The following is a 23,701-nucleotide window of genomic DNA, read 5'->3' on the forward strand; positions in this document are numbered from 1 at the left end:
AATGACGGCTCCTGGGACAGGGCGGAGTCCCGGCGGCAGCGGGCGTTGGGCTGTGCGGGGAAGTGGGACTCGTTAGGTTCGTTCCGGACTCGGCGTCCCATGGCCCAGGGGTCTCGCTCCGGTGGCTTTCTGCCTCCGCTCGCCACCGTGCCGTCGTTTTGGTCACAACCAGAAGGCGCTGTGGAAGAGCAGTGGGAGAGAAGGCAGGAGGGCGCTCTCGGCGGGGACTTTCGTGGCTGGCCGCGGCTGCCGGTTGCCGGGAGCATTCCCTGCCTGAACCCACGGCCCGGCGGAGCTCGGGGAGCGCAGCCGTGGTGGGCTGCGCCGGCGCCAGCAGACGCAGGAGAGCACCGCGAGGCGGGCGCTGCAGACTGGTGGCAGGAGCCGGCAGCCGGCCGCCCCATTCCTCCCGCGCTGCAGCGTCTCCGGGCCGTGTTGCTGCGGCTGCATCGTGAGCGGGAGCAGCTCCTTCAAGCCCGGGACTGCGCCTGCCACCTACAGACGGCCGTGCGCCTCCTGAGGATCCTGAGTCCCAGCGCGACGGCCCTTGGCCCCGGCCCCTTGCCTCAGCTGTGCCGCGACCTGCTGCTGCCTTCCCGTGGGGCTGTCCTGCGAAGCGGCCTACGGGAGACTCCGGAGCCGCTACTCCTGGCGCGTCCCGTTGGACTGGCCGCTCAGCGCCTGGATGCTGCCATCGAGATGCAGCTTCGGGCTCTGGGTCGGGAGCCTGCCAGCCCAGGCTTGTCGTCCCAACTTGCTGACGTGCTCTTGGCACTTCCCGCCTACCACCAGCTGATGGGAAAAGCCTTGAGCCAAATTCCGGGGGCAGCGCGCCCTTTCCCACCCCTCCGTGTGCTCCACCTCCTGACGGGGGAGCGGGGTTGCCAGGTGGCTGGTCAGCTAGATGAGGCTCTCAGGGGGTCGGGCTTGCGGGACCACCTCCGAAGTCGGTGCCAGGAGGAGCGGGAGCTGCTGCCCGGGCTGCTGGGGCTGCTGGGGGGTGTGAGTGATTCAGCCAGCAGTGGACTGGGGCTTGGAGGGGCTGGAGCCCTGTGGAGCCAGTACTGGACCCTGCTATGGGCAGCTTGTGCTCAGAGTCTGCACCTAAGTCTAGGACCCTGGAGGGACCACAGGGCAGCCGCACAACAACTGAGTCAGGCACTGGGTCAGGGTGAGTGATGGGCCTGGGTGGGCATTTAGGAAGACTGGGGTCTCTTTCTTCTCCCTAGCCTCCTCACTCCCCTGCCAACCAGACTCCAAAAGCAGTCCCTTTAGAATGAACACCCCCACCCCACCCCTCCTCCCCACCAGTCAGGCAATAGTATCTGGGCTTTCAAGGCAAAGTCTCATCTTCCACTCAAGTCTTGAGGCTTGGTGGAAGCCTCCCCTCTTCCCCCATCACTGAGTGGGCAGTGGTTCTGGAAAAGGGAAGCCTTCTTTTCAGGCTCCAAGTCATTTCTCCCACTAGCATCCCTGCCTCAGGAGTGTGAGAAAGAGCTGGCTTCTTTGTGTCGCAACCTATTTCATCAGTCCCTTATCTGGAATTGGGACCAAGGTGAGAAGGAAGGGGCATTGGGAGTGACACAGCCCCAGATTGCCCCTTCCTTATCAGACCATACCCCTCATCCTCAGGCTTCTGCCAGGCCTTGGGATCTGCTGGTGAAGATCAGAGCAGCCGTCCCTCATCCTCTCATACCACTGAACTTTTGCAACAGCTTTTCCCTCCTCTCTTGGATGCCCTTCAACAACCCAGGTCAGGGCTGCTCCTCTGTCAGCCTCCAGGTGAGACAAAGTACTGGGGATGGAGGAACAGAACAGTTGAAGGTATCCTCTTTATTCTTTCACTCTGTTCTGAAGCCTGCCTCCTCCCAGAGGGGTTCTATGACCCCTCAGATGTTCCATCCTCCTCTCCCCAGATCCTGCACCCCTTGCTTTAGGGCTCTGTACCCTGCAGACCACCTTGCTCTGGTTTTTGGGTAGAACTCAGCAGCATCTGGCAGCATGGGCCCCAGATTCTTTCCTGCTTCTGATCCAGAAGGACTTACCTGTGAGTAGCTGGGGAGTGGGCAGGAGAGGAGCCTGGGCTGGGCTGAAATCTCACTTCCCATTTCTGCCAAAGCCTCTATTGCATGAGGCGGCAGCTCTGTCTAGACTGGCCTCAGAAGAAAGTTTGTCCCTGGAGGTGGAGCAGCAGCTGGGCCTGGAGATCCAGAAGCTAACTGCACAGATCCAGGTGAGAAGAGCAGGGGCGCTGGCAGTGGCAGTTTAAGAGTCTGTTCTATGCCCAGCTTTGGGGTTAGGATGATGGTGGTGGTGATGGTGGTGGGACATCCCAGGGACTTGGAATCTCTAGAGTCTCTGCTGAATTTATCTTTTCTTACTCTGTTCATTTTTTGTTCTCTCTTTCTTTACCTTGTTACTATGGAAAACTTCAAACATATACAAAAATAGAGAGAAGCGTATAATGGACCCCCATATTCCTACCACTGAGGCTTTAACAGCTATCAACTCCTGGTCAATTCTGTTTCATCTGTATGTCAGGCTCTCATAACAGCCACTAATGATTACTGCCTAGATCCATCATTTCATTAAAGGGTGCAAAGTGGTGATATCCCAAGTCTATCATTTCTTCTTCATTTATTAGTTGAATTATTCCTATAAAGTGAAATTTGCCTTCATTAATTATTTGGTTACTCTGAAGTACATTTGATAGAGAAAAAGCCAGATAAATGATTGAACCTATTCTTCTATTTACTAGCTTTGATATGATGTTTCTCTTTTCTAAATATATAACTTATGTTTTTTTATTAAAGTAATACATGTCCATAGTTTAAAAAGTGAAACAAAATAGTGGTGCCTCTCGGTGGCTAAGTTGGTTGGAGCATCTGACTCTTGACTTCGGATCAGGTCATGATCTCAAGAGCGTGGAGCCTGCTTGAGATTCTCTCTCTCCCTTTGCTCCTCTCCCCACCTTGCGTGTGCACGCGCTCTCTCTCTCAAAATTAAAAGAAGTAAAAATTTAAAAAGGTGAAATAGAATATTATTTTAGAAGGGCTTTAATGAAAAAACAATAGCACTTTAACTACCCCCACCCCACCTCTGATTCCTGTTCCATAGTGGTGACCTTCATCTACTCTTGTTTGTCTTCTAGTAGTTTATTTTCTTCTAAACTTATGAATAAAATTATTATACTTCTTTTTAATTTTTCCCCATTTTGCACAGTATCTGTTCCTACTATGGAGGATGTTTCTCCGTCTTTTTGTTTTCTCTCCCTGCCCAAGTTTCTCCTCTGCTCTGAATTATTCTGCCCTGAATAGGGGCGTGGCTACAGAGTTCAGGCTTTGTCCCTCTGCTCCTCTTCTCTCTGTATTCCTTTTATTTATTTATTTTTTAAATGTTTATTTACTCTTGGGAGAGAAAGTGCGACAGAGCATGAGCAGGGGAGGAGCAGAGAGAGAGGGAGACACAGAATCTGAAGCAAGCTCCAGGCTCTGAGCTGTCAGCACAAAGCCCAGTATGGGGCTGGAACTCATGAGCTCTGAGATCATGACTTGAGCTGAAATCAGATGCTTAACTGCCCCTCTCTCTGCATTCCTGTTTGCCCACAGTGCCTTGGTGCTGTGCTTCACTTCCCCCTGCCTCAACGGTTTAGCCCTACTCTACCATCTACATCTGCCTGTTCCACCTCAATTTATTGCTGCCTCCTTCAACTCAACATACCCCAGAGCAGGCTCCTCATGAGGAAGTTGGGACAGTGATAGCCATGGGAACTAGCATGTAATTACATGTAATTACAGAAGCTCCATACAGGGTCTATGTCTCGAGCTGGTGGCTAGACAGCCTCAGAGGAGCGGCAGGGGTTACTGGAGGTGGGGGTGGGCAGTACATAGTTCCTTGGGGAAGTAGTGGGAAGGTGGCCTGACCAAAGCACAAGCTCCCTTTGTGTGTGCATGTGTGTGCATGTGCGTGTATGCATGCATTCAGGCATATACACACTTGTCCAGAGATGGATGGGGGACTGTGGAAGAGAAAGCAGGTTGGCATCAAATTGTGGAGGGCATTGGACACCAGCCCACAAAATTTGGGCTTTGTCTCATGAATGATGGAGAGCCATGGGAAGAGCAGGAGGGGAACAGTGGAGACGGTGATAGAGTCTGATCCAGCTATACTGGTCAGGTTGGGAGATGAGGAGACATAAAAAAAAGGGCCCAGCTCTTGGTGGTGGTGAGAACAGGGACAGTGTGCTTACTGTGTGAACTAACCATTGTGCAAAGGACTCTGCATGCCTTGTTCATGTGCCTGGTGATTGCACTGTTGGGTGTCTGCTCTGGGCATTCCACTGCATATGGCACTGGGATGGAAAAGAAGAATCAGACATTGTGAGTTTTCTCCCCACCCAGACTGTAATGTCCCAGACAGAAAGACTATTTCATAGTGTGACCTTGTGTTTCCTCGGAGTGTTGGGTACAGAGAGATTCCTAACAAATGGCAGTTGACAATAGGGTAGTTTCCTTGGTATAAATAAGGAGTAAGGTGTTTTGGCTTTCAGGAGAAGAGAGCAAGAATTTGGATTTAGGGGGGCGCCTGGGCGGCTTAGTCAGTTAAACATCAGATTCTGTGTCTCCCTGCTTCAGATTCTGTGTCTCCCTCTCTGTCTGCCCCTTCCCCACTCGCACTCTGTCTCTCTCTCTCTCAAAAATAAATAAACATTAAAAAAAATTGGATTTAGGATAGGCTATTGTCAGGATATATACCAGAGGCCACATGGGCTCCACTTCCCCCAATCCAGCCCCCAGGTCCCTTCCTCTCTTCAGGCTTACAAGCATCCAGTTACCTTTTCTTTACAGAGCTGTCACCACATACCCCATTTCTTGGGGTTCCTCTCCAACGGGCTGTAGGGACCTCTCTCTCTTTTTTTTTTTTTTTTTTTTTTAAGTTTATTTTCTTTGAGAGAGAGAGAGAGCAAGCAGAGCAGGGGCAGAGAGAGGGAGAGAGAAAATCCCAAGAGAAAATCCCAGGCTGTCAGCATGGAGCCTGACTCAGGGCTCAAACTCAAGAACAGTGAGATCATGACCTGAGCTGAAACCAAGAGTCGGATGCTTAACTGACTGAGCTGCCCAGGTGCCCCAAGAACCCCCCTCCCTTTTTTTCCTTTTTTTTTCCTTTTTTTTTTTTTTCTGCCCTCTCCCATTACAAAAACATAACCTATCAAAACACAGAAACCAAACCAGCCCATGGGCCTTTTTTGCTTTATGGGTTACAAAAGTAATAGAAGTAGGTGTAAAAAATATTCAGTTTAAGGACATTCCAAAAGGTCCTGATTCTCAGAAAGTTACAGTGCTTGCTCCTGGTCTGCATATAGTTCCTGCCTTCCTTTCATAGATGGTGGAAGATCATACAATTCCCCCTTTCTTTCTTCAGCCTCTGCCTGTCCGTAGATCCGCAGACCCCTCTCTCTGGCATTTGCTTTTAAACATTGGTAGTGGTGAGGGTATCTCCCCCTTTTTCCTATTAATGTTCCTATAGAGTAAAATTAACCTGGAGGACTTCCAGACTCTGAACCAAGCTGAGAAGAGCAGGGTAATCCTATGACAATTGTCTATCATCTTTTCTGGGTCCAGGCCTTTAGGAAAACCCAATAAAGCTAGGACATCTTTCCTCAGAATTCTGTTCTGGGGCTTTATGAAAGCCAGGTTAAAAACCTGAGATTCAGGGGCGCCTGGGTGGCACAGTCGGTTAAGCGTCCGACTTCAGCCAGGTCACGATCTCGCGGTCCGTGGGTTCGAGCCCCGCGTCAGGCTCTGGGCTGATGGCTCAGAGCCTGGAGCCTGTTTCCGATTCTGTGTCTCCCTCTCTCTCTGCCCCTCCCCCGTTCATGCTGTGTCTCTCTCTGTCCCAAAAATAAATAAATGTTGAAAAAAAAATTAAAAAAAACCCCTGAGATTCAAAAAAGCATCATAATTTGGCAGTTCTCCAACAGAGAAGCCCCTTTTACTTTCTCCATATCTACACAGCTCCTGCCTGAAGAGTCATTAAGTCTCTTTTTTCAAGAATGTCATAAACAAGCCACACAGGGCTTCGAACTCTACATGCCACGGGGCCGGTACTGGCGGCATCGTCTCTCTCCTGGTAACTCCTCTTCCCAGCATCCCCTTCCAGGGTTCCCAGGGGTAACAGTGTCCTGACTCCTCCAGATCCTGGCTCCACTACTCTGTCTCCATCCTTGTCCTTGCCTCCCATGTCCCCACAAATCCTAACCATCTTCCCCTAAACGTTCCCTTAGGAGCTCAACAGATCTCCATAGCCTCATATGCTGTCCTTTCTCTTCTCTCATTCCAGAACTGCCCAGCATTCCCAGTGAGTATGCTGGGTTGGTGGTTCGCACTGTACTGGAGCCTGTGCTGCAAGGATTGCAGGGATTGCCGCCCCAAGCCCAGGCCCCTGCCCTTGGCCAAGCACTGACAGCCATCCTGGGTGCCTGGCTTGACCACATCCTCAGGCACGGGATCCGGTTCAGGTGGGGAGAAAAGGAGGCAGTGGCAGAGGGCTGGATGGAACTGGAAAAAGCGAGGGGGTATAGGTGGGGCGGAGCAGTTAGAGAGGCAGTAGAGGCAGGTGGCCACATTGTACCTTGGCCTTCAGCCTGCAGGGGGCGCTGCAGCTCAGACAAGACTTTGGAGTGGTCCGGCAGTTGCTGGAGGAGGAGCAGTGGGGCCTGTCGCCAGAACTTCGACAATCTCTGCTCACACTCAACATCTTCCAGAGGCTGGATGGGGCCCTGCTGTGTCTATTCCAGCAGCCCCTGCCCAAGCCTGAAGTCCACAGGAGGCCTCCCTGTTGCTGTGAGTCACTGTTCTCCAACTCCAGGCTCTCCTTGACCTGCCCTTGCTACTTCATGTGCTCCATCCCCCATCCACATCACTGACCTCGTATAGTTGTCAAGAGTGGTGGTACCCCTCCTCCTGCCCACTGCCTGTCTTCCATTCCTGCCTTACTAGGTATATGCAATGAGGTCCAGACCATGGAATTGCCCAGCAGCAGCCTCAACAGCTTGGAGAACTTGGAGCCCCCTCTTCGGCCTGGAGCACCCCCAGCCCAGACAGCTCAGCTGCTAAGCACACTATGGGGAGGGGGACCTAGCCCAGAGGCTTACCTGGTGGGAAATCAGCAGGCCTGGCTTGCCCTGAGGCAGCACCAGCGCCCCCGTTGGCACTTGCCTTTTCTTTCATGCCTGGGGACCAGTCCCGAATCCTAAGGAACCTGGGATGCCGAGGCAAAAATTCAGAGCTCCCCATCTCTGGCTGGAAAAGCTCAGCCATTTAGAAGTGCATGTTAAAGAAGCCTACATTGGGAGCCTGAAAGAAAGGATACCTGAGAACCACAAGCTACAAAGAACCTGGACTTAGAAGCTAAGAATCCAAGATCACTCCAGTGCCTGGAGTCCAGAGTAAAGGGCCAAACCACCACAGCCTGGAACCTGGAGGTCAGCATCCTTGGGAGGCTCAGGCCTAGTTCCCCAACAGTGAAGACATCTCAGGGCTAGGCCCTAGAAGAAGGGCTATGGAGTTGGGTCCCTGGGGAAAGGGAAAGAGAAAAAGTGATAGAAAGCAGAAAGCCTAGATGCCACTTCCTCTTAAGTCCCAGGAGCCAGGCTAAACACACAATTCATCAGGAACCACAGAGGTGGAATAGGCATTTCTACATTTGGATCAGTCCCAAGGGTTGTATTACCCTATACTCCCTGTGTTGTTACTATTCAAAAAAAAAATTTTTTTTTAATGTTTATTCAGTTTTGAGAAACAGAGAGCAAGCAGGGGTGGGGCAGAAAGAGAGGGAGACACGGAATCGGAAGCAGGCTCCAGGCTCCGAGCTGTCAGCACGGGGCCTGACGTGGGGCTCGAACTCACGAACTGTGAGATCATGACCCGAGCCAAAGTCAGAAGTGCTGACCCACCCAGGGCCCCTTCTATTTTAAGTCACTGAATATTAGGCTAAAGGTCCTTCACGTTTAAACTTTGTTTACTCAGAGTTCAATGTGTTTGATCTTCAGTTACTTGAGGAGGCTTTACCTCCCTGGTAGCTGTATAATCCCTGCCATGGCAGTGTCCTCACCGAAGGGACCAGCGCTTGACATGGTGTTAACCTAGATCTGGCACAGCAACATACGGAAAGGGAAAGACCGCAAAAGACGGACTAGTTATCGCAGCCAAGTGCAAGGCTTTTGCATTATTTATTGTTTTCGCCGTGGTACAAGAGGACTATTAATGATAGGTATTTACTGACCGCTTACTTTGGGGCCCTCCATACCCTGTATCGAAACCACCTCCCCGCTGGCCTTCCTCCTCTCGGGGTGGGGAGGCCAGGGCCCCAAGCACCCGGAACGCTAGCTACTGGAGAATCAGAGACCCGCACCCTGAAGAAGCCGGGGGCAGGGAGGGGAGAGCGGCGGTAACGGACACTTCCGCCCGCACGAGGCCTTCCGGTGCGGAGGTCACCATGGCGGCGTCCTTGGCTCGGCTCGGGCTCCGGTCTGTGAAGCAGGTTCGGGTTCAATTCTGCCCCTTCGAGAAGAATGTGGAGTCGACGAGGTACTAGGAAGTGGGGACGGGAAGGGGCGCGCCTTCCTCCCGCTGGGGGTCTAGGGCGTCTAGCCCTCTCGGCCGGACCCTCAAGCTGTTTTCCCACCGCAGGACCTTCCTCCAGGCGGTCAGCAGCGAGAAGGTCCGTTCCACCAATCTCAACTGCTCGGTGATTGTGGACGTGAGGCACGACGGCTCCGAGCCCTGCGTGGACGTGCTGTTCGGTGGGCTGGGGTGGGGAGGCGGGCGGAAGGGGCGCCAGGCAGCCTGAGCGTCCTCAGTCCGGGGCTCGCCGCCCTCGCCGTGCCTGACTCGTTTGTTTCTTCCCCAGGAGACGGGCATCGCCTGATTATGCGCGGTACCCACCTCACCGCCCAGGAAATGCTCACAGCCTTCGCCTCCCACATCCAGACTAGGGCTGCGGCGGGGAGCGGGGACAAGCCAGGCGCTGGTACCGGGCGCTGACAGTGCAGAAGAGATCAACAAGCAGATTTTAGCTTGGGATTGTTAGGACACTTACCTAAGAGTTTGAGAGACTTCGTCACTCGAATCACCATCTGGAGGGCCATGGAGCGCCAAAAAGAAAAAAAAAAAAATGCGAGCCCTGTGACTACTGATCCAACCAACGTTTCTGAAACGAGACATGATTGGAGAGGGATCTGCACAAACTTGAATTTATTTCGTTTTCTTACCATCACTCCCTGCTTAACCCTTTTGAATATGGCTTTTCCCACCACTCACTCAAGGTACCTCTTGCTCTTATTAGCCAAATCCAGTGCTGTTTTTCTCGGTCCTCATAGTTCCATCTCAGTAGCATCTGCCACTTTTAATTCACTCCCTTGTGGAAGTTCTCTTCCTCATGGGTTTTTTTTTCTTTTAACCATAAAATTGTACTCTCATCCTTCATTTTCTTCTGTATGTCTGAGCATTTCATCCTGTCATAACTTGAACTCTGGGGTTAAATCCTACATTTCTGTTTGGCTCTAATCTCAACGACTGTGCTATGGTCAGGTTACCTACTACCGATTTCCTCCAAGCCCCACCAAACTCTGTGTCCAAAATAGAATTGATAATCTTACATATACATATACTTGCCTCTCCCCCTGACTTCTCCATTCCTTCATCTGCTTCATCTTCTCAGCCATCTGGGCTGGAAACCGCAGCATTATCTCTGCTTCTGCCCTCTCTCTTTCCCTGCATATCCAGTTAGTAAATTCAAAATATTCTTTTTTAAACAAAAGCTTCTGAAATGTTTTCTCCGTTCCCATTCACTTTCCTGTATCATTGTATTCTCCCACCCAATCTCCTTTTTTTCTGACCGTTTTTGCTGCTGCTTACTTTTTTCTTTCAAAGCACATCACTGTCTTTATGTCTCACTACTTGTTTCACACTGTGCCCAATGCGTTTTTCATACTAGGTTACCAACTCATTAGTATGGATCATGAAATCGATTTAGAGGGTTAAATCAGCCTTTCAAAAACAAAGTAAAATAGAATAAAAAGTATCAGAGTGCATGGCATGGAGAATGGGAAGTACTCTTTTAAGAAATTTAAGTTTTCAGCATAATCATGAATATATATATAAAACATGAAGTATGTTTATGTGTGCGTATCTGCAGGTACTTGGTTGCAGAATAGAATTGTTATCACGGGTTGTAGGAAAAGATGGTTGATGGCTACTGGTTTAGAGAACTTCAGAATTCTTAGACAATCAAGGATCTCTAGACACTGGCTGCTGTGTACTTTGCCAAATACATTTTCCATGACTTTGCTATAGCATTACTACACCGCTTCTCTGCTTGAAAGGGTGCTATCTTCAAGGGCTGTTTTTTTCCCCTCCCCTTTAAAAAAGAAACTACCAAAAACTAAACCAAAAACCTACCAGGAGGCAGTATGGTGTAGTAAAGAGCCAGAATTCCTAAGGTTGAAATCTTAGCTTTGCCCCTAAGTAGTTCTGTGACTGTGGAAAAATTACTTAGTCTCTCAGTGCCTGTTTCCTCATTAGTAAAATTGGGATAGTAGTACCTATCTTCTAGGACTGTTGAGAGGATTAAATGAGTTGCTATTGTAAGTGCCTAAAACATTACCCGGAGCATATGTGTTATCTAAGAGGCCTTATGCTATAGCCAAAAGGATACTGACAGCCTAGATTTGAGTTCCCCAGCTCAGTGGCTAGCTGGCTCTTCTGTCTGGCCAGACTTTACCTCTCTCCTCATCTGTAAAAATGGGCATGGTTCAGACATTGTTGTAAACATAGATTGAATGCTGGCACTGTGAACTTGAGGTTGGGGCTGTTTTTTCTGTGTCCCCAGCACTTTGCATAGTGCCTGATACATAGTGTGCAATTAACAGTTGTCGAGTTTACAAATATTTACCATCTACCGTGTGCAATTAGTACTGTAACTGTGATTCGTACTGGGATACAAAGATGAATAATGAAACCCAGGTATGTAATAAGTGCTACAGTAGACATGTGAATTAGATGCAATGGTAGCAAGGAAGAGAAAGACATGAGTGACCATTAGGTTTGGTCAGAAGGTGATTGTTGAAAGAGCAAAAAGTCTACCAGTGGAGGGTAGGGCCAGATACCATATTATAGCAAAATTGAAAGCGGATATATGTAGCATAAAGTACTAGCTTTATATAATGAGTTTGGATGGGAGGTGTGATAGTAGCTAGAGTAGCATAATGATGTCGAGTAGGGTGTTTTAAAGGATGATAGGGATTTGTACTTTATGAAATTACCTTTTAAAAAGTTTTTTTAGTGTTTGAAAAAGAGAGACATAGAATCGGAAGCAGGCTCCAAGCTCTGAGCTGTCAGCACAGAGCATGATGCAGGGCTCAAACCCAGGAACCCTGAGATCATGACCTGAGCAGATGTCAGGAGCTTAACTGACTGAGCTACCCAGGTGCCCCTATGAAAACACCTTTTATGCTAAGGTGCAAATGTTGCCTCCTTCCTACAGCCTTTCCTGACCTGAATATAAGCTATCCTTCTAAGCTGCTTCACTTCCTGGTTTGTAGAAAAGTGGGGGAAATGCATTCTCGAAGTGCATGCACCACCATTCTGGTCCTATTAGGGTTCATCTAGATAAGGAATCCTGGACTGAGTGGATATCTGATTTGTCTAAAGTTACAGGTCGCTTGAAGACTGCTGGAACAGGGCCCCTGGATGCCTCAGTTGGATAAGTGTCCCACTCCGGCTCTGGTCATGATCTCACAGTTCTGGAGTTCAAGCCCCACATCCAGCTCTGTGCTGACAGCTCAGAGCCTGGCACCTGCTTCTGATTCTGTGTCTCCCTCTCTCTCTGCCCCTTTGTCTCTCATGCTCTCTCTCTCTCAAAAGTAAACAAACATTAAAAAAAAAAAAAAAAGATTTCACGCTTCCTTTTGGGTCCACTCCAGCACACTCCACTTAAGTTGGAAAGAAGGCATGAACGTGGGCAAAACGATCCAGTCTGTTTTAGATACACTTCGGCTCTACGCTAGCCACTTCCTGGCTCTGTGGCCGGGGCCAAGTTACTTGAATTTTCTAGGCCACAGTTTTCAGCCACCTGCCTGGGGCGGGTTAGGGGGCGGTTAAATGTCAACCACTCGGGATGGCGTCTCAGGTTGTTAATATATAGTCATTTGAAAAAACAAAAAAAGCCAACGTGAGATTACTTGTATCTACTAGCCTGTGAAATCCGCAAGGACGCCAAAGAAACGTTAACCCAGGGTACAGCTAGCCCTAAACCACGCGGGTGACGGCGGTTCCGGACTTTGAGACTTAATCTGACGTGGCGGGGCGGGACTTCCGGCGGGAGACGGAAACGGAGCGAGAGGCGCGGACCGGCAGGCGCGGGTGACAGGTCTGTGGTCTCCGGGCGCAGCGCGGAAGCCGGGGAAGCAAGGCAGGACCTGGGCTCCATTGCCGCCTCTCCGAGCACTGCGACGCCGACGTCCGTGCCAGGATGGCTCGGGGCGAGCGGCGGCGCCGTGGAACCCCGGCAGAAGGAGCGCGGATAGCTGAAAGGGTGGTTCGGGGCGGCCCCGCACGACGGGGCGGCGCGGCCCGTGGCGCTGTCGGGAGAGCGGCTCTGGGCGTTGTGGTCCTGTCTCTGGCCCTGGGCCTGTCAGGATTCTGGCTGCTGGCGTGGCACCGTGTGCGGCGGGCGGTCACACTGCACTCCGCACCCTCGGCACTGCCTCCCGACTCTTCCAGCCCCGCCGTGGCCCCGGACCTCTTCTGGGGCACCTACCGCCCTCACGTCTACTTCGGCATGAAGACTCGCAGTCCGAAGCCGCTCCTCACCGGTAACTGGGCCTCGGGGCGGGAGGGCAGGCAGGCGGACTCTTAATCTGGGCGCCCCAGCTTCACGCCAGAGCAACAGTGGGGAGGGATGGTTCAGAAGAGTTATGAGGATGAATGATCGTGAAGTTCTCGGAGACCCAGAGGGACAGGTCCCCTGCTCTCTCTTTGACTTACGTGGCCATTCTACCCCCAGGACTGATGTGGGCGCAGCAAGGCGCCACCGCAGGGACCCCTAAGCTCAGGCACACGTGTGAGCAGGGGGACGGCGTGGGTCCCTATGGCTGGGAGTTCCACGACGGTCTCTCCTTCGGGCGGCAACACATCCAGGATGGGGCCCTAAGACTCACGACTGAGTTCGTCAAGAGGCCTGGGGGTCAGCACGGAGGGGACTGGAGCTGGAGAGTGACTGTAGAGCCTCAGGTCAGGGCCTCAGGACACCCTTCCCCCAGCCCAGACTCCCTCCACCCTTTCTTTGCTGCCAGCAAACTGAGTATGTTGTGAAGGTTAACAGCAGGGGCTCTGAATCTGGCTGCCTGCCTTAAACACTTGCCTGTATAGACCATCTCTATTTACTATCCATAATCTGTGGTTTCTGTGTCTGCAAAATGGAGATACAAATAACACTTTACTCATAGGATTGTAGGAATAAAAGAAAATGATGTGTAGAGTTCTTAGCATAGTACGCAACACAAAAACACTGTTTCCCAGAGATCCCTGTGCAAATCTCCATACCTCATCTCACTAGGTACTTAACGCTCATTGACCCTCAACGCTGCAGATATATGTTTACCATGTTGCTCCTGCATGGCGTCCCTTTGAGTAAGGCTGGATTTTCAGGAGAGACTACTAATCTAATGCTATGTTTTTCTGTCCTCCTTGGTCACACAGGCCTCGGATACCTCTGCCCTGCCTTTGGTGTCCCTGTTCTTCTATGTGGTGACAGATGGCAAGGAAGTCCTAGTACCAGAGGTTGGGGCCAAAGGGCAGTTGAAGTTCATCAGTGGACACTCCAGTGAACTTGGTGACTTCCGCTTTACACTTATGCCACCAACCCATCCAGGGGATACTGCCCCCAAGTATAGCAGGTAACGGGGAAGAGAGTGTGGGGTGATGGTAGGGATGGTATGGATGCTGACTTAGCCTGATATCTATCTCCCCCACTCTACCTTCTTTCCACCAGTTAGTTCCCTTCTCACCAGGCTCCAAGTCCCCTGCATTGCCAAGACCCTCCCATCTTGACTCTCCTGATCACCTCTTATTTCTCTTTATAATCCCCACCATTTTCTCCTGAGTAATATTTCCAATTTATCTTCTTCCCTTCAAGCTACAATGTCTTCTGGTCCTCCAACCCAGGACTTCCCTTGCTCACAGAGATGGTGAAGAGTCGCCTAAGAAGCTGGTTTCAGCATCGGCCCCCAGGGGCTTCCCCTGAACGCTACCTCGGCTTGCCAGGATCTCTGAAGTGGGAGGACAGAGGCCCAAGTGGGCAAGGACAGGGACAAGGGCAATTCTTGATACAACAGGTGACACTGAAAGTCCCCTTTTCTGTGGAGTTGGTGTTTGAATCGGGCAGTGCCCGGGCAGGAGAAAGACAAGCCCTGGCACAGTTGGCAGGCAGCCTGCTCACCCAGGCCCTGGAGAGCCATGCTGAAGCCTTTAGAGAGCGCTTTGAGAAGACCTTTCAGCTGAAGAAGAAGGGGCTGAGCTCTGAGGAGCAGGTTTTGGGTCAGGCTGCCCTCAGTGGCCTCCTTGGTGGAATTGGCTACTTCTATGGACAGGGTCTGGTGTTGGCAGACATGGGGGTTGAGGGGTCTGAGCAGAAGGTGGACCCAGCTCTCTTTCCACCTGTCCCTCTTTTCACAGCAGTGCCCTCCCGATCATTCTTCCCACGAGGCTTCCTCTGGGATGAGGGCTTTCACCAGCTCGTGGTACAGCGGTGGGATCCCCGCCTTACCCGGGAAGCCCTAGGCCACTGGTTGGGGCTGCTCAATGCTGATGGCTGGATTGGACGAGAGCAGGTACTAGGAGATGAGGCCCGAGCCCGGGTGCCCCCAGAATTCCTGGTGCAACGGGCAGCCCATGCCAACCCCCCAACCCTGCTTTTGCCTGTAGCCCACATGCTAGAGGGTGGTGACCCTGCTGACTTTGCCTTCCTCCGCAGGGCCTTCCCCCGTCTGCATGCCTGGTTCTCCTGGATCTACAAGAGCCAGGCAGGGCCAGTGCCACTATCTTACCGCTGGCGGGGCCGGGACCCCGCTTTGCCAACCCTGTTGAACCCTAAGACACTGCCTTCAGGGCTGGATGACTATCCCCGAGCTTCACACCCCTCAGCCAGTGAGCGGCACCTTGACCTGCGGTGCTGGGTGGCACTGGGTGCCCGTGTGCTGGTGCGGCTGGCAGAACAGCTGGGAGAGGCTGAGGCGGCTGCAGAGCTGGGCCCACTGGCTGCCTCACTGGAGGCAGAGGAGAGCCTGGATGAGCTGCACTGGGCCCCAGAGCTAGGAGTCTTTGCAGACTTTGGGAACCACACAAAAGCAGTGCAGCTGAAGCCTCGGCCCCCCCAGGGGCTGGTGCGGGTAGTGGGCCGGCCCCACCCTCGCTTACAGTATGTGGATGCCTTGGGCTACGTCAGTCTCTTTCCCATGCTGCTGCGGCTGCTGGACCCCAACTCATCCCGCCTTGGGCCCCTGCTGGATGTTCTAGCTGACAGCCGCCATCTCTGGAGCCCCTTTGGTTTGCGCTCCCTCGCAGCCTCCAGCCCCTTTTATGGCCAGCGCAATTCAGAGCATGATCCTCCCTACTGGCGGGGTGCTGTGTGGCTCAATGTTAACTACCTAGCCTTAGGGGCTCTCTACCACTATGGTCATCTGGAGGGTCCCCACCGGGCCCGGGCTGCCAAGCTCCACAGTGAGCTCCGTGCCAATGTGGTAGGCAATGTGTGGCGGCAGTACCAGGCCACAGGTTTCCTTTGGGAGCAGTATAGTGACCGGGATGGGAGGGGTATGGGCTGCCGCCCTTTCCAAGGCTGGACCAGCCTTGTCCTACTGGCCATGGCTGAAGACTACTGAAGGGGAAGGGTGAGAGGGGAGCCAGGCCCCCACTCTGGACTAAAGGGACCAGGTCCCTAGCTTCTGCCCCCAGCTCTCAGATACTAGCGCTTCAAACTCTCCTCAGCTCATCTCAGGTGTCTCCTTACTGTCATCCCACATAGCCCCGGGGTGAATGTGAATTCAGAGTCTATTTTTCTAAATAAATTGGAAAACCATGCCAAACTCCATTGCTTTTGCCAATTTTGCCTCACCAAGAAGTCTTAGCTCAGTCCAGACCTTAGAGCTGCCTGCTTTTCTTCAGAGGAGGTTGGGAAACGTGGCTATTACCTGTCCCCTCAAATCCAGTCAGGTCAAGTGCGATGCAGAAGTTCAGCACCAGTCCACCCAAATTCACAAGCAGCTGGTTCACATCTCTTTAATGAGATCAAAGGCTTCTGTGTATGTTTTAGGGGGTAGAGCTAGCACAGTCCCCCAAACACAGCCACTCTCCTCAGGATTCCACCCCTTTCAGGCAGATTCGAGGAGGCAGGGAAAGGCCAAGGAGAACTCAGAGGAGTTGGGGCCAGGGCTGTTTCTGGTGGGCAAGTAATCCACCCACCCTCCCAAAACTGATTATGGGATGTCCCCTTCACTGGAAGCTAGCCCCACAGGAGAGACCTGGGGCACAGGATCAAGGGACAGCACACAAGGGTCCTCCAAATCTGGTGGAGTGGCACTAGCCCTAGCTTCCTTGATTGGCTCGCCCTCACTGGAGTCAGGACAAGGGCAGAGCTCAATACCTGAGTCACCAGTCAGGCGGCGATAACGGCAGGATGGGGGCGTGGGGGCGGGGCTCACCCCTGCCCCAGGCTCATCCTCTTGATGAGGGGGGGCACTCTGGTGGGAGGAAACACCTTCCACATTTGTTCCCTCGCAGCGGGTAGGGCAGCTAGAAGCAGAGGAGCAGCAGGTACGTTCACTGGAAGCAGTCAAGGGGCAGCCTGAGGCTGCAGTGTAAGGAGGCGGTGGTGTGCCAGGGCGGTGAACCACATCCTCGTAGGCAGGGGGTTTGAAGGCGCTGAGAAGGCCTGCAGGAAAGAATGGTATGGTCGGTGGGGCAACCAGCAGTGGGGTAGTAGTAGTATCTTTGCTATTAGGTAAAGTGTGCTTTGAAATGTCTGAAAAGGGAATGTGGGGATGATTCAGGGTTCTGGGTTGGGAGGGGCCGCTGGTAGTGAGCCCAGAGCCTCAAGCCACTCACGAAGGTCAAGCAGTGAACCGGAAGGGACAGGGCCAGCCCCATGGCATGCCCCATGGTAGGCCAACAAGTTGATCTCACGCTGCCGCTGCTGTTGCTGCAGTCGGAGTTTAGCTCGTCGATGACGGAAAGCGCAACAGCAGCTAAAGAGGATGAGGACAGTCCAGAGCAGCCAGAACCCTGCAAGGGGTGAGGGAGGGTCTTAGATACCTCCCACGCAGAGAAAGGTCCATGAAGACTGGAATTTTGAGGCCCAAGGGCAGGTGGGCAGAAGGACCCGAGAATAGCCCCCTTGGAGACTCACACCAGAGCTCATAGTAGTAGGTGCAGCAGCCTGTCTCCCCGCAGCAGTGACCACTCTCACAGAGGTAGGGCTGGTTGTTCACTCCTGGGCACAGCTCTCGAAGCTGGGAGCAAGGAGGCACTTAGAACCAAGGGAGATTCCAGCCCCAGGCACTGTCCACCCCCACCCCGCTGCATGCACGGACACAGTCCCACCCTGTGAACCAAGCTGAGCTCAGAGACCTATGGGGAGGGGAAGAGTGATGGAGAGAGGAGTGTTCAAATGTCAGAAGGGCTGTCGACGTGAAGGCCTGTGAAGGCATTTGGAATAGCAAGTATCTATCTAGAGAACTAAATGCACAGTGTGGACATACAAAGAGGCAGATTTCAGTTCTGCATATAGGAGACCTCTCACACTCAGGCTGGCTCCCCAGGGTGTTTTCTGTTAACAGAGTGTCTGGGCAGAAGCCAGAGGGCAGTCTGAGCCATCTCAAAGTCTCAGACAATAGGTAAGGGGTTTAAGGTAATTTCCAATGTTAAGATGCTTTCATTATCCTCCCGGGGCCTGCTTCCCCACCCCCAAGCTGGGTCTTTCCACCCTTGGGTCTCAGGCTTCCTAGGGTATAGGAAGGGCCATATGAGACCCAGAGCAATGCTCCCAACCAGATGGGACTGCTGTGGATGATAAACGACGGCATCCAGGGCATGAGTCTGGGTTCCAGCTCTTCTCCAAATTGCTCCCTCAAGAGAAGACGCTGCCCGACTCTGTTGTGACAACACGCACACAGAAAAACATCACAAATAACTGTTGCAAGACAGAGGGAGCTTCCCTGGGCCTCACTATGCCTCTGGTCACTGGAGAGCCACTGCAAGCTTCCACTGCAGCCATGGGATGGGGTCTAAGAAGCTGCAGGCAAAGTCAACTGCATCTACGTTACAAAGTTTAGACAGAGTAGAAGGGACATGTTTAGGAACTTCACAGTACCTTTGGCTACCTGAGTTCCTCCCCAACCCCGCAAAAGGAAGGGACAAGGAAAGGGAAAAGAGAAATAAATGGCTGTCGTGATAGGCTTTTGGAACAGTTGGGATACCTGCTGTTGCGGCACCCGAAGTGCCCCCCAGGCTTCCTCGCTGCCGTTCCCGCTGCTGGCCTGAGCCATGCCTCCACCTACAGCCCCCTGTAGACCACAGCCTCCTCTATTGCCAGGCGCCCCGCCCCTGCCACCTCTGCCATGGTCCCTGCCCGGCCCATCTTCTCTGCCGCCACCATCACTCCGCGGCCGGAGCTTCCATCCGGGGAGAGCGCTGCCAACTAGGACCCAGATTGCTCGGTCCTACCAATCAGCAACGCCCGCCGGCGGGCGGGCCAATAGCAACGGACCAGAGGTTTCTCCCAGTGACCAATCTACAGCAGTGCCTCTGCCACTCTCCGAGACAACAAGAGCTTACACAGACAAAGAGTGGGGTAAGGTTCGACCCACGGCCCTGACTGACAGCGACAATAGCCAATATGGACAACAGAACGGGCTCTGCGTTATCAACCAATGAACGGCCGCCCAGAAAAGCAAAGTTTCTGCTGATTGGCTTGAGCGCTATTTTCGGGATGACGCCGAAGGCCCAACCAAGCCAGGTAACTCCGATGAAGAGGCGGGGGAGGGGGGGGGGTCCCAAAAGTCCGCCCAAGTTTGGGGGGCAGATCGGTCAGTCTTCTTTAGGCCTAGTGGTCGTTTCCCGGGGCTTGATGCAAGCTCCCGTGAGGGTATCGTGTGTGCGAGGAATTGACCTGCCCATACCCCATTCCCCCAATTCTGTACAAGTTGAGGCACCGGATGAAATTTAATAGGGTGGGGAAAATAATAAAAATGGGGGCAGGGGAGAGGGCGCAGAGTCCGGGTTAAGTAAGGACCTTAAGTAGCCAAAAGGGGAGATCCGGGGCCCTCGGGCCCTCCAAGCCGCATCTGCAGGTTGATACGGTAGCACTGAAGGCTGCAGAGCGCCTGGCCCGTGCGGGAGCAGGCGTAGCGGCGCGGGTGAGGGCAGCCCGGGACAGAGCATCGAGGAGGAGGGCCAGATGGGGATGGCCGCTGAGACACTGGTGCGGGGGCGGGAACGCCGGGTGGGAAGGAAAGGGTGGAACCCTGTGCCCCGCTGCTGTAGCGCACCATGGGGGCTGGGGCCACGGCCCGCCCGCCCCGCCGCTCGCCCCTCGCTGCCCCTCGGCCTCCCCGTCCGCTGGGCGCCGCAGTCTTAGTGAGGCGCTCAATAGTCTGGTTCTTGTGCTCCTCCGCCCGCCGAGCCGCCTGCAGCCGTCTCTTCCTCGCCCTCTCCTCGCGCTTCAGCAGCATCTCCTCGGTGAGTGCCGGGGCAGGGCAGACCCCAGCCACGGGCAGTGGCAGCATCGGAGAAGGCTGACTCCGCGCCTTCTGGAGCAGAGCTCGCTGGGGAGAGACAGACCGAGGGGTGTCAGAGAGAGGAGTTCTGAACAAACGAAGGCAGGGAAAGCAGGGTCTTTGAGGAGTGCTGGACTAGAGAGAAGTGGAATGAGCACCTCTCCAGGTGCCTTTTAGTACTGCCTCCTCCCAGATCCCCAGACTTTCGTCTTTCGACCCTTGACTCTCAAGAAAAGCATTAGTAATATTTCCTGCCTGCCCCCAAACTTTGTTTACCACCTCTCCAGGGTGGTTTTGTTTTGTTTTGTTGCTGTTTTAAATCTTTTCATCTCAGTGGAGAGCATCAATTGGATAACTGCTCAAGCCCAAAACTCAGGGTTACCCTTGACTCCTTTGCTACCCCTTCCCTGACTCCTAACAGGTGTCTATTTCCAAAATAGATCCAGAATCCATCTGATTTCCTCCTTCTCCACAATTTCGCCTTGGTTCAAGCCACCACCCCATCTTTCACCTGATTCCTACAGCTTCCTGGCAGATGTTGCTTCTACTCCTTACCTCCACGAAGAAGCCAAAGTAATCTACCAAAATATAAATCAAATGTATCACTTTCCTGCAAACAATACTTTCATGGCTTAGTCACACTTATTTTTCTCCTTGACCAATACTAGGCATGTTCCACTCTCAGGGTCTTTGCACCTGCTGGTCTCTGCCTGAAAAGCTCCCCTGGTATTGGAAATGTACTTTCTTCAGAGAGGTCTTCCCTGACTACACTATCTAACATTTCTTCTCCACCACTTTCTATTTCATCACCCTATCTTTGTTATAAACCGTGCTCTTCAAAATTATTTATTTACTTACCCCTCTCCCCCCAACACACACACACACACACACACACACACACACACGCACGCACACACACACACGAATACTACTCCATGAGAACAGAAACCTTTTCTGTCTTTTTTTCACCATCGATATCCCCACTGCCTAGTAACATTCTTGGGACATGAGAAATTCTCAATATATGTTTAGCAAGTGAATAAAGAATGAACCGACTTACCTGTCGAGCAGTGAGCAGCCTTTCGTTGATCTCCTTCTTGAGATCTCCATTGTCATCCAGCTCTCCCTTTTCCAGGGCATCCAGCCACCTCTGTTCCTCCTCTTCCTCTTGACCCCCTAAGCCCCCCGACAGGTCCCGAAGTGGGGAGGGGGATAGATTACTGTCTTCATCTGGAAAGCAAAGTTGGAATGCTAAAAGTAAAATTGTTCAGATGGGGAACCCTAATTTAGCCAAGTTAATACTGGGACACTCAAAATTCTCACCATCCTCAGAACCAACCCTCCTCCTTTAATCAGGTATAATGAGAAACCCAGTTTCCCCACCTCCAGATCCTTCTCACCCAGCCAGGCACGGTACTGCTCAAGGGGGACTCCTTCCATAGGTTCCTCTTCATTGTCCACAACCATAAGGGGAGAGGGTGATCGAGGACCTTCAGGTATCACAGTGAAAGTAGGAACACTGCAGAAAAGCAACCACTGTGTAAGCTGAGCAGTTGTCTCCTCCTGCTTGGTAGCCTTTTCCAGTCCTCCCCTGCACCCTCTTGGGTTCTCGCTACCTTAACCTCAGCCCTGAAATCAGTGTCCATTCTCTTCTATTGGAAAGCCCAGAGAGCTTCTTCTACCTCTGCTTGCTCCTAAAGTTCCTCAAGTAAAACCTTGGCTTTCTTGGCCTCACCTCTTGGTGCCCAGGACCTGCCCACCCAGCTTGATTTTGAGTTTAAGCTGGGGCTTGGCAGGTGACGGCTGCGTCGGCCCAGCTTCCTCTTCCTGATGGTGTTTCTTCTTGTGTTTTTTCTTGTGCTTCTTGTGCTTTTTCTTGTGCACTCCATGGCCGTGGGCACCCGCCAGACTCAATTCCAGTGCTTCCCCTGCGTAAGGAAAGCCTGTCAACAGTGGACCACAACAGCCGGGCAGGGAAAGCCTTGAAGAACCCAATACCCCCGAAGGGGCCCACTCTTCCCGCGGTACACGCTGTTACCATAACAACACCTCCGCCTTTCTCCTTCCCACCTGTGGCTAAGTACCCCGGAGGCTCGGAAGAGCAAAAAAAGGGACTCCTTTTCTGAGAACGCCTAACTTGCTTTACCGACCCGCGCCTACCCGGTTCAGGGGCTTCCATAGCCCCAGAGGTGCTCCCGCGCCGCCACAGCTTGCTCATAGGGTCCTGCAAGGAAAGGGGACTGGAAAACATAGGAACACATGCTTAATTGCCTTTTCCGCCCCGCGGAAGAACTGACTCCCGCAAAATAACAAGCTACTTCCGGTGCGTAACAACCATGCTTGTGCGGGGCACGCTCGGAGGCTAAAATCCTCCCTGAGAAACAATGAAACGTCTAACGAAAGTTCCGGACCTCTGAGGCTGGGACAGCTTAAAAGGGCACGGCTTTGCCTTCGCTTCGTCTCCTCACACTCGGTTCCAGGACTCAGGGCGGGCGATTCAATTATTATTGTACCTAAACGTGGAAAGCGTGTACTCTGGACCAAATTCGGTGCTTAGGCTATGAGGATACAAAGATGAACATGAACAATTTCCCCTGCTTTTGAGGAGCTCACAGCGCACTGGAGGAGTACGTAAGAAACTATACTGCCGGTAAATGGCAGATGTATTTAATAGGACAGGTACCCTAGGAGCAGAGCAAACTGTATTTAAGCCTACATTCTCATCAGTAGAGAAATGATGAATGAATTCTGGTGCACCTATACAATCTGGAACACTTTATTGCCAACAAAGTTAAGAGTGATAAGTAACTGATAACATTGACATGGAATTTAGATCCTAATGGGTAATAGCACTGGAGACGATCTAAGTGTCCCTCTAACGAAACACCAAAGTAATTTGGTGTATGGACTTGGCACATCCATACAATGGACAGCTATGCTGCTATTCAGAGGAATGAGGCCTCCGAATGCTCCCAAGAAACTAGTGACATCAATTCTGATAGGTGACTAAGAGGAACAAAGGTGAAGGGAGACTTATTTTTCAAAATATACACTTTTGTGCCTTTTTAACTTTGTATAAGATATGTGTCCATTTTACCTAATAAAAAAAGAAGAACATGGGGTGCCTGGCTGGCTCAGTCGGTTAAGCGACAGACTTCAGCTAACTAAGGTCATGATTGTATGGTTCATGACTTTGAGCCCCATATCAGGCTCTCTGCTGTCAGTGCAGAGTCTGCTTCAGATCCTGTCTCCCTCTCTCTGCCCCTTCCTCCCCCCTCTCAAAAATAAGTAAACATTAATTTTTTTAAATAAAAAATAGTTTTTAAAAAGAACAACAAAGTAGATCTGTATGTGCTGATATATGAAATAAGAAAGGTGAGTTTCAATATGATGTGATTGCATTTAAAAACTGTAATATGCTTCTATATACATAGAAAAAATGAGGAATGCATACTACACCTTAATTGTGTTTATCTTTAGAAGTTGGGGTTGGGGAACTTCTACTACCTAGATCTGTGATGAATTTTCTTACAGCCAGTATATATCATATTTATAAATAGAAAAATGTACCGCCTATATACAAATGTTTAAGTATGTACAAGATGTGTGTCTGAACTAGATAGCATCAGGGAACAAAGAAAGAACTGATTCAAGAGACATTTCAGTGACAAAATTAAAAGGAATCAATGAAATTATATATGAGAATTCACGAAGAAGTCAATGTTGTATAATGATTAAGATTAACAGAATGGACTTTGGAGTCAGACTATCCTATTATAAAAAAAATAGTTCCACTATTTATTAGCTGTATAATCTTGAACTAAAAAGTTATTTAAGCTTTCTGAACCCTAGATTTCAGCTTTGTAAGAT

At 51.7% G+C, this 23,701-nt stretch overlaps 5 protein-coding genes across 11 annotated transcripts; 3 read left to right on the top strand and 2 right to left on the bottom strand.

Annotated features, from left to right (window-relative positions):
• Window positions 1-99: 99 nt before the first annotated feature.
• Window positions 100-8,210, top strand: CCDC142 (coiled-coil domain containing 142). 6 transcript variants are annotated; one of them, XM_086700778.1, is made up of 9 exons: window positions 100-1,171; window positions 1,469-1,555; window positions 1,633-1,824; window positions 1,917-2,047; window positions 2,120-2,233; window positions 6,015-6,129; window positions 6,340-6,517; window positions 6,643-6,842; window positions 6,999-8,210. In XM_086700778.1, exons 1-9 carry the CDS (start codon window positions 100-102, stop codon window positions 7,253-7,255), a joined length of 2,346 nt encoding a protein of 781 aa, XP_086556904.1. In that variant the 3' UTR covers window positions 7,256-8,210. The 6 variants fall into 6 exon arrangements, with proteins under 6 accessions (XP_086556904.1, XP_086556906.1, XP_086556902.1 ...); XM_086700780.1 differs by having other exon boundaries at window positions 1,633-1,782; XM_086700776.1 differs by having other exon boundaries at window positions 1,917-2,233.
• On the top strand, window positions 8,042-10,360 carry MRPL53 (mitochondrial ribosomal protein L53). Its single transcript, XM_025932120.2, has 3 exons — window positions 8,042-8,588; window positions 8,691-8,803; window positions 8,911-10,360. The coding sequence occupies exons 1-3, from the start codon at window positions 8,497-8,499 to the stop codon at window positions 9,042-9,044; spliced, it is 339 nt and encodes a 112-aa protein (XP_025787905.1). The 5' UTR covers window positions 8,042-8,496; the 3' UTR covers window positions 9,045-10,360.
• MOGS (mannosyl-oligosaccharide glucosidase) lies at window positions 9,199-16,149 on the top strand. Its single transcript, XM_025932460.2, has 5 exons — window positions 9,199-9,325; window positions 12,255-12,874; window positions 13,066-13,292; window positions 13,761-13,957; window positions 14,197-16,149. The coding sequence occupies exons 2-5, from the start codon at window positions 12,532-12,534 to the stop codon at window positions 15,938-15,940; spliced, it is 2,511 nt and encodes an 836-aa protein (XP_025788245.1). The 5' UTR covers window positions 9,199-9,325; window positions 12,255-12,531; the 3' UTR covers window positions 15,941-16,149.
• Window positions 16,150-16,323: 174 nt separating this feature from the next.
• On the bottom strand, window positions 16,324-19,126 carry WBP1 (WW domain binding protein 1). 2 transcript variants are annotated; one of them, XM_086700788.1, is made up of 5 exons: window positions 18,533-19,126; window positions 18,105-18,206; window positions 17,464-17,566; window positions 17,163-17,339; window positions 16,324-16,989 (listed from the first exon to the last, which is right to left on the bottom strand). In XM_086700788.1, the coding sequence occupies exons 1-5, from the start codon at window positions 18,599-18,601 to the stop codon at window positions 16,535-16,537; spliced, it is 906 nt and encodes a 301-aa protein (XP_086556914.1). In that variant the 5' UTR covers window positions 18,602-19,126; the 3' UTR covers window positions 16,324-16,534. The 2 variants fall into 2 exon arrangements, with proteins under 2 accessions (XP_086556914.1, XP_025787659.1); XM_025931874.2 differs by lacking the exon at window positions 18,105-18,206 and having other exon boundaries at window positions 18,533-18,902.
• Window positions 19,127-19,258: 132 nt separating this feature from the next.
• INO80B (INO80 complex subunit B) lies at window positions 19,259-22,147 on the bottom strand. The gene is made up of 5 exons (XM_025932294.2): window positions 21,992-22,147; window positions 21,567-21,759; window positions 21,232-21,350; window positions 20,892-21,061; window positions 19,259-19,879 (listed from the first exon to the last, which is right to left on the bottom strand). The coding sequence occupies exons 1-5, from the start codon at window positions 22,080-22,082 to the stop codon at window positions 19,349-19,351; spliced, it is 1,104 nt and encodes a 367-aa protein (XP_025788079.1). The 5' UTR covers window positions 22,083-22,147; the 3' UTR covers window positions 19,259-19,348.
• Window positions 22,148-23,701: the final 1,554 nt, after the last annotated feature.

This window comes from Puma concolor, chromosome A3 (genome assembly GCF_028749965.1).
Source record: "Puma concolor isolate L17-30 chromosome A3, mPumCon1.1.hap2, whole genome shotgun sequence".
Classification (NCBI taxonomy): domain Eukaryota; kingdom Metazoa; phylum Chordata; class Mammalia; order Carnivora; family Felidae; genus Puma; species Puma concolor.